A 15,493-nucleotide genomic window follows, 5' to 3' on the forward strand; every position below is an offset into this window, starting at 1 on the left:
TCTCCCTAGATGTATTTGGAGAGAAGACAAGACCGTGTTGCCAACCCCGAATGTTCAAAACTAATGTCTCCCCCACCCTATAAGGAGATTTTAAGAAATAATAAAAAGAATCCAAGGTTTAATTTGCCTTCTGTTTTTTAAGCTGCATGGTGCTGTAGAATCACATTTTCAGGCTGTTTTGCACAAACACGGGGGCTAGAAACTTACTTTTATTTTTAATGGAAGCTGAGATTCTTCCTTAATCACTTATCTCCAGGAGCTGGGACTTTTAAGTAAAATACCAAATGTCATGAGTGTCACAATAAAATCTTGAGATGGCAATGCTGCAAACAGAAGTTGTCCTAATAAATTCTATTGTGTTGATGACATTGGTATGGTAAAACAAACGCAGTCTGGCTCTATTGCTAATATCATTTTATTTGTGTTGTACCTCCATAACTTGTTCTAATCAAACATTGATTGGCTCTTGAATTATATCATGCATTTGCACTGCTAAAAATGTTAGTAATCCAGATTATCATAGAAAAAAGTTACAAACTTTTACTAATATTCATTATCACAAAACAATAGTTGTTTGGGTAGAAAAATATTCACTACCACAAAAATATTTTTAAAATAATATTTTACTTTTATAAGCATATTCCACGTTATCAATATTGTGTTTCAGGCCAAATCCCACTGCAATCAGTGGGAGTGTGGTAAGGTAAGTACACTGCAGACTGTGAAAGGTAAACAGGTTCCTGGCTGTCACATGGCAACTCAAGTGGTGTATAAAAGCAAGGGGAAGCCCAGTGGAGGGAGAGATAAGAGGAAGGGTGCATCCTCTCCCCACCTAATACATCCTGCACTGCCCTTATGTTATCACAAGGAGTTTTTCTGCAAGAGAAATTATATGGCTTTAGCTCTTGATATTTTCTAGATCCTCTTACCCAGCTAAGTGAACAGTCTTTAAGAAAGTATCAGAGGGGTAGCCGTGTTAGTCTGAATCTGTAAAAAGCAACAGAGGGTCCTGTGGCACCTTTGAGACTAACAGAAGTATTGGGAGCATAAGCTTTTGTGGGTAAGAACCTCACTTCTTCAGATGCAAGTCTTTAAGAAAATGAACTCAAGAGTGTCTTTCATTGACTGACTGTAAGGAAAAGCCATCCCTACTAATACTATATGGAGTGCCCATTCTCACTCCAACCACACTTATGTTTTCCATTAAGTACTGTACAGTATATTTCTGGCTGCTATACAGTTTTCTCTAAGCCTTTTAGAAAACTGAATTTTTCAAAGCAAGTGTGAACATGAGGAGGAAAATAAAGTGTAACTGATCATGACTCACTGACAGTCTTCTGTGTTCCTTCACAGGCATGGCATCTGCTGCTGGTCTCCTTTACTTAAAGACCTGGGGTGCAGCTATAGCAGGCAACATTCTTGCTGTCTTTACCATGTGTATGTGGCCTCGACTGACTGGACGTTTTGTTAGCTGTCTGCATCCTGGAAAAGCCATGAGTACAGCCATGTTTGTCTATGTCCTAGAGTTATTCTTCTGTGTGTGGTGCACAGCTTATAAATTTGTACCAGGAGGAATTTATGCTAGAGAGAGCTCCCACCTTCTTTTAGGTATGTCTGTGATCCTGAATTAAGACAACTAAGAAAATATACTTTTTTTTAGCCTCAAGCAGTCATTTAAAGCAATAAATGGTCCTCCTCCATGCTCATCTCCCATTGACTTGAATGTGGTGGGAGTTATCCATGTGGGAAGACAGCCAGTTAAGAAATATAATTAAAAATTATAAATCAACTAGCTTCAGTTTTGTTTAAAATTAGTTTAAAATATGGGCAGAAAATAAAATATTCAACTTGGGGAAAATGTAAAATGGAATGGAAATATTCATTGGGAAAGAGAGATCTAGAAATATTGTAAAAGAGACCTAGAGGTGATAGCTGCCAGTAAATATGACTTGAGTTTGCATGGCAGCAAAAAAGGCCAGTACAATGTAGGCCTGGGTTCATAGGAATGTGATCTCATAAAGCAGAGAGGTAAGTCTGTCTTAATGGCTCTTGTGAAGATTACGTCAGACCAACCTCATCTTTGCTGTAACTCCTCACCAACTCAGATCTCAGAGTAGCAGCCGTGTTAGTCTGTATCCACAAAAAGAACAGGAGTACTTGTGGCACCTTAGAGACTAACACATTTATTTGAGCATAAGCTTTTGTGGGCTACAGCCCACTTCATCGGATGCATGTAGTGGAAAATACAGTAGGAAGATATATATATATACGCAGAGAACATGAAACAATGGGTGTTATCATACACACTATAAAGAGAGTGACCAGTTAAGGTGAACTATTATCAGCAGAAGAGAAAAAGAGCTGTTTGTAGGGGTAATGAAAATGGCCCATTTCCAGCAATTGACAAGGAGATATGAGGAACTGGGTGTGTGGGGGGGGGGAAATAAGCATGGGGAAATAGTTTTACTTTGCCATTTTCATTACTCCTACAAACAGTTCTTTTTCTCTCCTGCTGATAATAGCTCACCTTAACTGATCACTTTCCTTATAGTGTGTATGGTAACACCCATTGTTTCATGTTCTCTGTGTATATCTTCCTACTGTATTTTCCACTACATGCATCCGATGAAGTGGGCTGTAGCCCACAAAAGTTTATGCTCAAATAAATTTGTTAGTCTCTAAGGTGCCACAAGTACTCCTGTTTTTTCAACTCAGATCTTTGTCAGAAAGATACAGACCAATAGGCAATACATTGGAGAAGAAGAACAAATGGTATGAGCGTATGGAGGGACTAGCTTAAGAGTGAAATTCTAAATGCTAAATTTGTATCTTTTTACAAAGTGACTTATGTTAAGGTGAGGAGGGGGAAACAATCTGGTAAAGTGAATGGTATGAACAGGTAAAAATTTCTAAAGCATTATTTAGCACCTAATGGTAGACAAACAAAGCCATGTTTAAAAATGATAGCTGGTTACCTACGGCTAACCATGCCCAGGTAAATGGTGTTCAAATGTAATTGATTATTTTATATTTTGACTGGGGAGTGGGGAATGTATTCTTTATATATTTTACTTGATTCATGATTGTCCAGACAGTTTTAGGGTGCAGATATGCCTTTGCTATCACTCTCCATCTTTTTAAATTCTCAGGCTGAATGTATGCTGTTTCAAATACTATAGGAATAATTTTCAGCTTTTTATTTATATGGGTTTTTTTTTTTAACTTTCTTTGCTCTTGGAATATGCTGGAGATCAGGAGATCCAACCTTCACAATTCATTTAAACTTTATTTTAAAAAGGTGTGTGTGAAGAAAGTGCTTATCAGAGAAGTGTCAAATACTTTCAGAAATAATGCTTTTACAGCGCACAAATTGTTATATAATCAATCTTTATGACACTCCCTTGGAAATACACATTTGTGATTCAGAGGGCGTGGCCATTGGGTGATAATATAGAGGGGTCCTCAGTTTACAGTGCCTTCAGTTGGCAACATCAAAACTATGAGCTGGATCTGTGGCAATCAGTGGAGCTGACTACATCAATTTACATTAGCTGAGGATCTGGGGAAGTTATGGTTTCTGGGTATTTAGCATTACTCTGTTGCTTATAAAACTTTTTTCATCTTATATCAAGAGACTGTTTACTACTGTATTTCCTCCCTAACAGCATGGCTTTCGGCAAACATCTTGTTTCTTTTGGTTTCTTTCAGGTGTCAATGCTATTTCCTGCTCTCTCTCCCTGTCCAATATCCTGCCTTTTTCTCACTGCAACTTGGGTAGGGAACTGCGATGTGGGAAATAATGAAAGTAAGATTATTATGTTCATTACTGTGGTTCTTCAAACTGATGAAACTGACCAAAGACCCGATCCCAGGCCTACCAAAGTCACTTGCTCTTTCCATTGACTTTAATGGATTTTGGATCAGTCCCCAGTTGAGAGGGTGGTAGTGTGCCCTCTCATTCATTGAGCAGAGAACTAGCACTGTGGTTTGCAACATTTATAACATTAGTAATGTTCAAGAACAGCGAGGAAGCTGATGGACTGTTTTACTTAAAGCAACAACTCTGCTATTTAACAGAAATGAAACGTCACTTCTTGAGCTAGTTAACTACAGCACAAACATCTGAAGGATGCATGTTCACTTTAGTGCACATTCTTGTATTCCAACAGAGCCTATGCTGTATGCTTTATGCATCCAAATTTCCATTGCAGCCAGTGGGATTCTTTGATGTATAAGGAATGCAGGATAATGCCTATAATGTTAATCTAAATTACATATAGTGAGAAGAAAATATGCTCCTCAACGGTAAGCAGTTTGAAGCTTCATCCTGGCTTTTTAAATATGTCAATATGTAGTGGTCTGTTCTTAAAAAGAACAGCTCCCACTGTTGGCTGTCAAGAAGAGCACAATACATTGTTTGCCACATTCAACTGACCTCTAAAGGTGGCTGTTACAGATCACTTACACAAGGTTAAGGACATAGCTGAAAAGCTGGCCCCTGTCAGTTCCTACATAAACAGTGTCTTGATGAGACAGCAGTGGATTTGTAACTCGTTCTGGATTCTAAATATCCATTATGATTTTCCAGCAGGTTATTTTAAGGCACTGTAAATCCAATGTTAAGGTATAAGCTGTTGTCCAGATGAATTCTAGTAAAATTTAAAAGGATTGGGCTGATGTGGGGGTTGTATTGCTCAGCAGAACCGTTCAGTGTCATTTATCCAGTGTGAACATAAAACATAAAATCTAAGGCCCTGATCTTGCATTTGGACATGGTACCCTGCAGTGCTCCATTGAAATGGTTGGGACTCTGCAGAAGGTGTTAGTGGAACTTGATGCAGACTCAGGGTGTAATTTTGTTTTATAAAAAAATCTCCTTAAAAAGAGCATTGTGGTAATATTGCTGATCTCCCAATCAGCATATGTATGGAGTAAGATAAAATCAAACTTATACCAGTGTTTTGATAGCAAAATGAACCTGATAAAATATGTTAAAGTGGGAACAAATAGCACCCAAGAAGGCTCAAGTTGTCTCAGCATTTCCATTTTAAATAATGAGCCAGATCCTCAGGACTGGTCTCTTAGCACCAGGATGCAGTTTAGACTTGGGGGCTGCAAAGCTAGCTGTAAATTAACTCCCTGGTCCCTGGGCTGCTGGGCACTTGTCTGGTCTTAAGGAACAAACTAGAGCCGCTCTCAGTTGTACAGGCTCCAAAGCTCCCAAGGGATGCAGAGGAACTGTCAGAACCCGAGGGATGTCTGCAGAAAGTAGTGTAGAGTTGTCTCTGGGATTTCTCTATGTAAAGTGATCTTTTGCGGGCTACTGCCAGAGCAGCACAAAGCAGGCTTAAAAGGGATGAGGCTCTGCCCCATTGTCTTTTTCCCAGGAGTTCTATAAATTGGTCTTTCCATTTGTTCTAGGCATGTTAAATCTTATCTTAACAGGAATGTATTCAAATTAAACTTAGAGAATATGATTCTGGCTCTCCATATTTTTTTGTTTAGAATAGGGTACAGTGAGGTTTTAAATAAGTTGTTGGGATACTCTTATTTTGAAATATTTACAATTTGTGGCGAATTTAATTTTGATAAGCAATGAAGGTGGATGCTCAGTCACTGATGGTTATTGTATACAATACATGTCTACAAGTATTTAAATCAAATGCAAAATTATGACCAAAGTGTTACATACATCAGTGAGTATTATGACATTGATAAGCGGGGCCATCCCAGCCAATATAACTTGTGTGCATCTATTGTATTACTATAGTTTTCAAATATAGATAAATCTAATTCCATATGGGTAAGTTATTGTTGCAGTGGAAGTGAAAGCTTTGACTGTCCATAAACTTTGCATATGTAAATCCTCAGCTATAAGGTTATATTATCACAGTCTCATTGCATTTAATAAGTAAAAGGTACATGAAAAACTAATAATGTTGTTTGTTACAGGAGTTGTCATGTTATTTGTTGGGTTAGATGAACTTATTGGCTCCAGGAAGAACCTTAATTGTATATTTCAAGTTAAAAGTAGCTATAAGCCATTATTCAAACAAAGTGAAAAATATATCAAACTATGTAAGTATAATTTTGCTTCTTTTCTTAAATTAAGTACCTCTAATTTAATCATACTGTTGAATTGGGAATATGATTTCAGTAAGAGAAAAGTAAAGCAGTGCAGGATTTTCCTCAGTCAGTTTTTAGAGATGTTTGTTCTGATACTTTAGATACAGGGCCAGATCTTCAACTGGTGTAGTTCCAGTGCAATGCTGATTCACATTAGCAGAGGATCTGGTCCACTATTTACAGTATTTTTCTTATCCATTTGCAGGAGACGTCACAGGTGCTGGAATTAGGGTGTGTGTGTGTGTGTGTGTGTGTGTGTGTGTGTGTGTGTAGTGGTTTCCACCTATAGGGTTTACAGTTTGGTTCAATGGCTCCCAGCACCCCCATTATACAAATTGTTCCAGAGCCCCTGGGAGAAGTAGTCTTAGCTCTCAGAGTGGTATCAACAAAGCATGTGTGTCCTTTTTCCCATGATAGTGACAGTTTTAAAACTGGTCTGAAAACTAAAACAAAATAAGAATGTAAAGCTGTTCCTGTTGATCTAACAATGTTTATTTTTTAATTAACTGAATATTGAAATCATAACTGCTGTTGGCACTTTAAATCTTGCTCAGGTTTCATGCAGCTATAAAATCTACTGTCTGAATTTAATACTGGTAAAAGGTGCTAATCTGATAGAATTTAAAAGCAAACAAAACAAAACAAAAAAACAGACCAACTCAAAGATGATCACCTCTACTGCCAGTGTATCTTTCGACTGAAGATTCCAAACTTGAAAAATGACTGACCAAAATAGCTTTTTTTGTGTAAATAAAGTGAATTAGTGGTTTGCACCTACATGTCCTAAGAGGCATACAAAAACATGGAACACTACTATATTGCAAATAGCATTAATGACATACTATAAGGCTTGAACAATTTTATTAGTGAGTATGCTAATGAAAATGATGGAGTGTGATCTTCCACTGATACAGAGTGGAAGTTTTAGGCACAGAGCACAGATCAAGGAGAGAATATGGTCCTAAATTATTAAAGTTGCTTTCTTTGCTGCTTTTGTAAAGAAGCCAATAACTAAACATTTGATACCAAGTAGGAAAATATATAACTGCACAAGCCTAAAATGTATGGAAGACAAAAATAAAAATGCCAACGACATTAACCCTGGGCCAGAAGAAACACTTTCAGAGTCACAGGGTCCGAGTCTCTGGTCTGTCAAGTTGCTTATGTCAACTGCACCCCTCAGCCCCAGCACAAGGAGGAGAAAGGGGCATGTCAAGCTTGGGGGAAGTGGGGGGCAAGTGGTAGCCCAGAGTTTCACTATGCCTGATTTGCTGGAGCTTACACAGTATTGCTAACCCCAAATGTTAAAAAAAAAAAAGTAAAGAGTCGGACCTCAGAAAAATAATCAACATTTCATAAAAAAATAGTTGGATTGTTTTTATTTATTTTGGCCTTCTGGTTTCTAAACCTTTAGGATGCACTCAGGTCATATTTTGAACCTTTTTTCCTGCAAGCATGAGAGATTAAAAACTTGCTTTCATATTTTTTTTAAATGAAGGCTGAGATTCTCACAAAATAACATGGTTCTGTGAGCTGGGGTTTTAAGTAAAAATAATACCAAATATCATGAAACTTGCATTAAAATTGTGAGTTGACTACCCTGTTCACCTCAGTGGCACAACTGGACGTAGGAGCCTCACTGCTGTAACTTCTGTTGGTTGAGAATCAATGAGCCGCAGCCAGCTCCCTGTGGCTGCCATTCTCCGCTATAACTGAGCACATCTGAGATGTAGTGGAGAGTTGGGGTCACATACTCCAGTAATAGCTTTTCAGTTACATAGCAAATTAGAGAGAGAAGTTGTCTAGAGGTTAGGGCATTAGGTCAGGATGTAGGAGGCCTGTGTTCAAGTCCCTGCTTTGCCATCACTACCTGCATGACCTTGGGCAAATCCCTTAGCCTCTCTGTGCCTCACTTCCCCATCTGTAAAACACTCTCATGGGTGTTGTGAATATTATTAAAGATTGTGAAATGCTCAGAAACTGTGGTAGTGGGGCCATATAAGTACCTAGGGTGTAGTAAAATATGTTTATAGTCAATATGAGAAGTTTTAACACCCCCAAAACAAAGCCATTAGCCTTGTTATAACTTCAGAAGAGTGGAACAGTAAAATACCCTGTCTACTGGCTTCACTGCACAGCCTTGTCCTATCAAACTGATATTATAACTTATTGCAACACTGACCTCTGGCTTTACTTCCCCAGCATTCCCAGACTTTACTGCTCTTGGTCAGTTTCTCCCTCAAACACCTTTGTGCTTTATAAGGCATGTAAATGTGTGACTTTTTTTTCCTGCCATTATTCATGGTAAAGTTTGCCTAAATGTGCAGTAAAGTTGTTTTACAGGAGTTTGATATTAATGTAAAATTAATTATACGTCAGTTTATCACTGTTTGTTTAAGGATTTGATGAATGAATTGACTAGAGTTAACTGAGTTTTTTGATAGGCATAATATGCCTTTGTATATGTGAAATGATCACAAAGTGATTTAATCACTGAGTTATGAAGTGCCAAACCCTTAGCTGTCCACTACTGTGATTTGGCAGACTTCAGAAGCAACAGAGAAGCTATGTATCAGAGGGGTAGCCGTGTTAGTCTGGATCTGTAAAAAGCAACAAAGAGTCCTGTGGCACCTTATAGACTAACAGACGTATTGGAGCATAAGCTTTCGTGGGTGAATATCCACTTCGTCAGACGCGTGCTATGATTTGCGTTCTGTAAGGTTTTAGTGCTTCTTCAAGAATCTGCCAATTTGTACATTTAGAAAAGTGCTTCTATGTAGGTTTGATAGGGACTGCATCTTTCTGAGGTCTGGGAGTTTTTAAAGTAAACTATAGCTATTTGCTTGGCAAGATAATATTAACAAATTAATATTTCCATACTCTAAAAGGATTTCTGGTTCAGAGCCAGGAAAAACAGAGCATTTTCTTTTTGCCTTTATGAATTTCTGTAACAGGTTCTTCAGTAGAGATAATTTCAGCTATACAAAGGAAAGTGCTATATGAAGCCTGCTGTTTCTGCTTTGTTTTGGAGGACATGAATGCAAGGCAGATAGATTTTTCTTCTAAAATATCTGCATGTATGCTGATGGGCAGATACTTTCTAAGTACTTACACTTCCTTGGGACTGTGTTATTGTTGAAATATGTGGAGATTTAACTATAACCGGGCAGTATCTCCCATTCCTTAATATTAATCCCAGGGAAGAGAATATATCCTTCCATGTTTAACTGAGACCATGAAATTAACTCTGCACTCTTTCCCTTTTTCTCTCTCACAACTAATTTCCTGTGTTTTTTCTGTTTCAAGTCTTATGGCTGTTTGTTGGTGTGGGTTTTCTAGGATTAGGACTGCGATATAAAGCTTATGAGAAGAAATTAGGTCAAGGGGTGAGTAATATGTTTATTTTTTTAACAAAGAAATATATTTTCAAACACAATGTAACATTTGCAAATGATCCCTTAGAAATCTTTCCAGCAATACACAGCAACTATAAGTCACTCAGTATATGAATATGTATTGAACAAAGGAAAAGGGTCTTGTGGTTGAGTCACTGGACTGGGTCTTGGGAGATCTGGTCTCAGTTCCTGACTTTGCAGCAGACTTCTTTTATGACATTGGGTAAGTCAGTTAGGACTTGTCTACACTACCATGCTGGGTCGATCTAAGATACGCAACTTCAGCTACATGAATAGTGTAGTTGAAGTCGACGTACTTAGATCTACTTACCGCTGTGTATTCACTGCAATAAGTTGATAGCTGACACTCTCCCATTGACTCTGCTTGTGCTCCTCGTTCTGATAGAGTACTGGAGTTGACGGAAGAGCGCTCAGTGGTCAATTTATTGCATCTATACTAGATGCGATAAATTGACCCCCACTGGATCGATCATTGCCCGCCAATCTGGCGGGTAGTGTGGACAAGCCTTCAATCTCTGTGCCTTACTTCCCCATCTGTTTTTTAAAAAATGGGGGAATGATACTTCCTTTCTCACACCCTTTGTCTGCCTTGTCTGTTTGAATTGCAGTTGTTTTTGTGCAGCAACTGTCTCTCTTGCTATGAATACATATGGCAGCTATCACAATGGGGCCCTGATCTTACTTGGGACTGTTAAGTGCTTCTGTAATACAAATAAAAAATAATGGGTGGGAAAAATGAAGACTAAAATTAAGTTAGAATTGCCTCCAAAGCGCTTGTCAGAGAGTAATGAATAGTGATACTATTAATATGGTATAAAACTGAGAAGGGAGGAAAGACAAGTAGGAAAAAGGGAATAGTTCAAAGAAAATGTAGGGCAAAAGAAAGGAAAATTGGACACAGCAAGAGGAGGATGTGGGAAGAGAGAACCCATTGGACTGCGAAGTGTGGATTTACATATAATGTAAACCCCAGGGCTTTTATGGTGTAAAGATGTTTTGGGGCATCTCCAGGATTGGGAAAAGATGTTCAAATTGCCTCTTCTTGAGAGAGTGTCTTTCCACCCTCTTCCATGATGATGAATGTGAATGGTTGTTCTGACATCCACTCTCTGACTGGAGGAATGATAGCAATCTTTCCAGTGCCTCAGTAAAACTTTTATTATATAAGGTAGTCTGTGAGTACACTTTTTTTCCCCTTCAAGTTAGCTGATGCAGGGTTACTTTCATCAGGGCAGAATTCAACTCAAGGGGTAATGAGGGAGTTCACGTGCTTCACTGATGTTGTTGCAAATAGTTGCCCATGTATTCATGACCTAAGAACATGTGATAGTGAAGCAAACAAGTGGTTTTGTACCCAGCAGGTTGGAGATTCTAAACTCAGTGCCTGTAACTTGGCTGAGTCATAGTAGAATCTGTTCAAATTTTGTTGAGTTGGGCAGTGTTGAAGTGTGTACGATATTGCATCAGATTAATTTCCAAGCTTCATACATCCCCCTTCACGAACAGTACCAAGTTTTTATCCGCATTATCCTTTGTCCTGAATAATGGCTACTGTCTTCAGTTCAGAAATGGAATGCTTTGATTAGACTATAGGATTTACCCAGCTAACAAGCATTTTGTTTAAAACTGGATCAGGTAAGTTGGAATAACGTTCTTTATTAGCTGGAATTAAATCCTTGATTTGAAAAGCAGTCACATGCTTCTTGTTTGAAATGTTGTCTTAACCATGACATGTCACTAGGCTGATGTTGCAGTGCTCCATTGCTAGTATGCGTAGCAGTATAGGGTAACCACAGTGAAAATCTAAGCTGAAGCTGGTACAGTGACAGGCCTGTTGTGCTGCCATGGAGAACCAGCTTTTGAAAAGACCATGGGACTCTTACCTCACAAATTCATTTATACACGACAACAGGTCGGTCACTGTAGGGCTGCTGTGCTGTCTCCCAAGCCCAGGAAGGACTAATGCTGTACTTGAACTCTATTCAGACAGGGGCGGCTCCAAGCAACAGCGCAGCAAACGCATGCCTGGGGCAGCAAGCCACGGGGGGTGGCCTGCCGGTCCCTGTGAGGGCGGCAGTCAGGCTGCCTTCAGTGGCATACTGCGGGAGGTCCTCCGGTCCCATGGCTTCAGCGGCAATTCGGCGGCGGGTACGCTGAAAGCGCAGGACCGGCAGACCTCCCACAGGCATGCCGCCAAATCTGCGTGACCAGAATCCTGCAGGCCTGCCGCCGAAAGCCGCCTGACTGCTGTGCTTGGTGCGGCAAAAACCATAGAGCCGCCCCAGTATTCAGAACACAGGAGCCACTCTACTTCCTGCAGCTCCCCTTAAGCTCTTATAGGAATCACCTGATCCCTTCAGCTGGGTCTGATAACTGAACAGGGCTTGCTGGCCCCAGACCCCCTGACCCTTAATGAGGCAAGCCATCTTGTTACTATGTCACTCTGAATGGAGCCTTTCTGACAAACTATTGCAGTTAGAAGCATCCATTCTTGATTCATTAAGGAAATTTGATTTTTTTTTTAAGGGGGTGGGTGGGATCCAAGCTTCCTATCTGGCCAAAGAGCTGGGTGTTGCTGTGACAGCTTCAGGTGAGAGAGATTATTTTATGCTAACATATTTCAGCATGCAGTTTACTTACAAATGTTAGTTTTGCTTTGAGTATTCGATAGCTTCAGTTTGAAATTAGAGTTGTTTTGATTAGACACGTTACATGACATATTTTTGTTCCATGAGTGGATGAATGTTATAAAATCAAGTTTCTGGTGTGAATAATTGCAATTATGAATTAGAAATTTTCTTTCTGTGACTATCCTGAAATATTCAATCAAAACTTGCTTTTATGACAACTATTCCTACTAGTTTTCATTAGAATAGTCACAGATGGCAAATACAAAAAAGGTCTTAATAAAGGTGATGCAAATACACTAAAATGTGAGTGAACGTCTGTGGGTAATTTTTTTGTGGTATTTATCCAGGTTTATGACACATCATGAATGGGGAGAGAGTAACCCTTCCCCCCCGTCTTATTCATTTGCCTACCTTATTTGTGTGGGTACATTTTAAATGTCATGACTTCCTGATTTTCTCTATTTGTGGAAATTATGTGCTATTAATAATACCTACAGACCTCTGTGATCTACTTACCTGTGTTAGGAGCATGTACTCATTAAAATGTGTAATCTTAGATCAGTTTTATGGCACCTTAGATTAAAAGACATCATAGAATTTACCAGGTTTTTAATTCTTCATTCTCTTTTCTTACAGCCTTCAACAAGAGACTTCTCTGCTGCAATCTGGCCTTTCAGGTTTGGATATGACAATGAGGGGTGGCCAAACCTGGAAGGTTCAGCAATTCTGCTTAATCAAACAGGTACCTTTTTGTGTCAGCCTTATTTTAGCAGTGTATCCTACAAGGTGTAATCATAGGAGCTAGAAAGAAGAGAACCTACTGGGTCATTGAATCCATCCTCTTGTTAGCACAGGACTGTTCCTCACAGCAGTAGGATGAAATAGTTTCATTTAAACTTTTGTGTTTATAGCTATTCCATTATGATCATGTCAGTGATACACTTAAAAATCCACTTGCTTCAAACAAGTAAGAGGAAGTGATATCCCCTCTGGTTTTAAGTGGAATTCCCCGCTGGAGAGAACTTTTTAATAATCAACCTCAGATTTTTTCTTTCTTGTAATAGAGAGGCGTGATTGTCTAAATACATTTCTGTAAGCAAAATATTGAAGGTGAAGTGGGCAGTTAACACCTCTGCTGTTGTAGGACAAAGGAGGGTTAGTGGGTGACAGGTTTGTTGTAATGAGCCATAAATCCAGTGTCTTTATTGAATCAATGATTTCTTTTAATGTCTAGCAAAGTTATGAATTTAAGCGCCCAGGCTCTGTGCAGGTTTCCTTTGAGGATGAGGACTAAGAGGCCACTTTTCACAAATCAGTCACTCCATATCTGATCTCTTAGTCCTCATCCTCAAAGGAAGCCTGCACAATTCTTCCAAAAGATGAGCCTGAGAGCTTAAATTCATCACTTTGTTAATCACTAAAAAAATTGTTGTAATGAGTTATAAATTGATTGTCTTTATTGAATCAAACTGTAATCCACTAACCCTTCGTTGTCCTATTACTGCAGAGGTGTTAACTTCCCACTTCACCTTGAATGGCCTCTTGCAACACGTGGTAACTCCTTATGCTTAACAATCTGTTCCACCTTGTATGTAGCTGTGACATTCTAAGTATTTTTCCCAGACCTGAAGTAGAGCTCTTTTTGTAAGCTCAAAAGCTTGTCTCTTTCCCTGACAGAGGTTGATCCAATTAAAGATATTGCCTCACCCACTTTGTCTCTCTGATATCCTGTAACCAACATGGCTACAACAAAACTGCAAATAGCAAAATATTTGGTACATTTACTTAAAGAAAGTTTAAGTTTAAAGACTCTTTCAGATAAACTTGGCTCCAAATTTAGTTTTTTTAACTTCTCCATTATTTTTAATGCCAATGGAAACCGTTTTAAAATATCAGGGGGTAGCCATGTTAGTCTGTATCCACAAAAACAACGAGGAGTCCGGTGGCACCTTAAAGACTAACAGATTTATTTGAGCATAAGCTTTCGTGGGTAAAAAACCCACTTCATTATTTTACCCACAAAAGCTTATGCCCAAATAAATCTGTTAGTCTTTAAGGTGCCACCGAACTCCTAGTTTTAAAATAAACATTCCCTTACAATGTTTGCAAGCAAAATAGTGCAGCCTTGTGCATTTCTTGAGAGCCTGAAAATGAAAATGGCGGCTAGCCATGAATTATAAACTTGAGAAATGAACTTGTCTATTTGCATTGTCAAAGCTGAGAAATGTATAACGTAAACATTGTAAATAGTAGTATGAGAGAGAGGAATTCTTATTAAAATGTACTTGATTTTATACTCTAAGATGTTGGTTTTAACATATATGAGCAAGAAAATTTGCTTTTCTAGCACTACGTATGTATCTGGATTGTCTACTGCTCTCATGAATGGAAGGGGCCAAGATCAGGTGGAAATAGAGTGTGTGGGGGAGGCTTTATAACATTATTCTCACACAAGCTCCTCTTCAGGTGCACAAAGGGCATTAGGAAGGAGTGATGCTGATGATGGGGTTAGCATTATGGTTTGTGTTTTCCCCTTTTACTAAGGGAACCAATTGTTCCCCTGAGCAGGTGTTGTCTCCATGTCAATGAGCAGTTTGCAGGCACTGATGCAGCTGATGTATGACATGGGGGCTAGGAAGCAACAAGAAGCACTGGGCTATTGCACAAACGGCTCTGACCTCCTCAAGTGCCCTAATGGTTTTGTGTTTAGGGAGCAGACACCTCGGCCCATTCAGTAGGCAACCCCCACCCTCTAAAAAAAACAATTCAGAACTCCGGGAGCTGAAAGTTGGGCCACTCTCTGTCCTTTTAGTGACAAAGAGTCCTGTGGCACCTTATAGACTAACAGACATATTGGAGCGTAAGCTTTTGTGGGTGAATATTCCCATGAAAGCTTATGCTCCAATACGTCTGTTAGTCTATAAGGTGCCACAGGACTCTTTGTCGCTTTTTACAGATCCAGACTAACATGGCTACCCCTCTGATACATGTCCTCTTAGTGGTTTTTTTCCCTTCAGATAGAACAGTGTAGCTCATGTTTTTAACCTGAAAGTATCTATATAAGAAATATATTGAAAGTATTTATTTCTCATGCACATTAAAACCCATCAACTGAAGCCTTCATGAACCAAAAGCATAAATGACTGGATCAGTAATTTACTTATTTTCCTTTGAAAGTTTCTTTGTGCTAGTGAAATGTTTATTTCCAAAAGAAGCAATTCAGATGTCAAAAATAGTAGTAAGAAATTTCAAGACAAACCTTAGATTAAGAAATCTACATCTCTGTCTACTGGTGACATAGGTTTAATATAAAATTACAGA

The 15,493-nt window shown here is 38.9% G+C and overlaps 1 protein-coding gene across 1 annotated transcript in view; it reads left to right on the forward strand.

Annotated features, from left to right (window-relative positions):
* Positions 1 to 15,493, forward strand: part of CWH43 (cell wall biogenesis 43 C-terminal homolog) — a 40,716-nt gene that overhangs the window by 10,240 nt on the left and 14,983 nt on the right. The window contains exons 7-10 of the mRNA XM_054029757.1: positions 1,354 to 1,608; positions 5,953 to 6,078; positions 9,433 to 9,512; positions 12,809 to 12,914. Coding sequence (XP_053885732.1) covers positions 1,354 to 1,608; positions 5,953 to 6,078; positions 9,433 to 9,512; positions 12,809 to 12,914 — 567 coding nt within the window. The remainder of the gene's footprint in view (positions 1 to 1,353; positions 1,609 to 5,952; positions 6,079 to 9,432; positions 9,513 to 12,808; positions 12,915 to 15,493) is intronic.

This window comes from Malaclemys terrapin, chromosome 5 (assembly GCF_027887155.1).
Source record: "Malaclemys terrapin pileata isolate rMalTer1 chromosome 5, rMalTer1.hap1, whole genome shotgun sequence".
Classification (NCBI taxonomy): domain Eukaryota; kingdom Metazoa; phylum Chordata; order Testudines; family Emydidae; genus Malaclemys; species Malaclemys terrapin.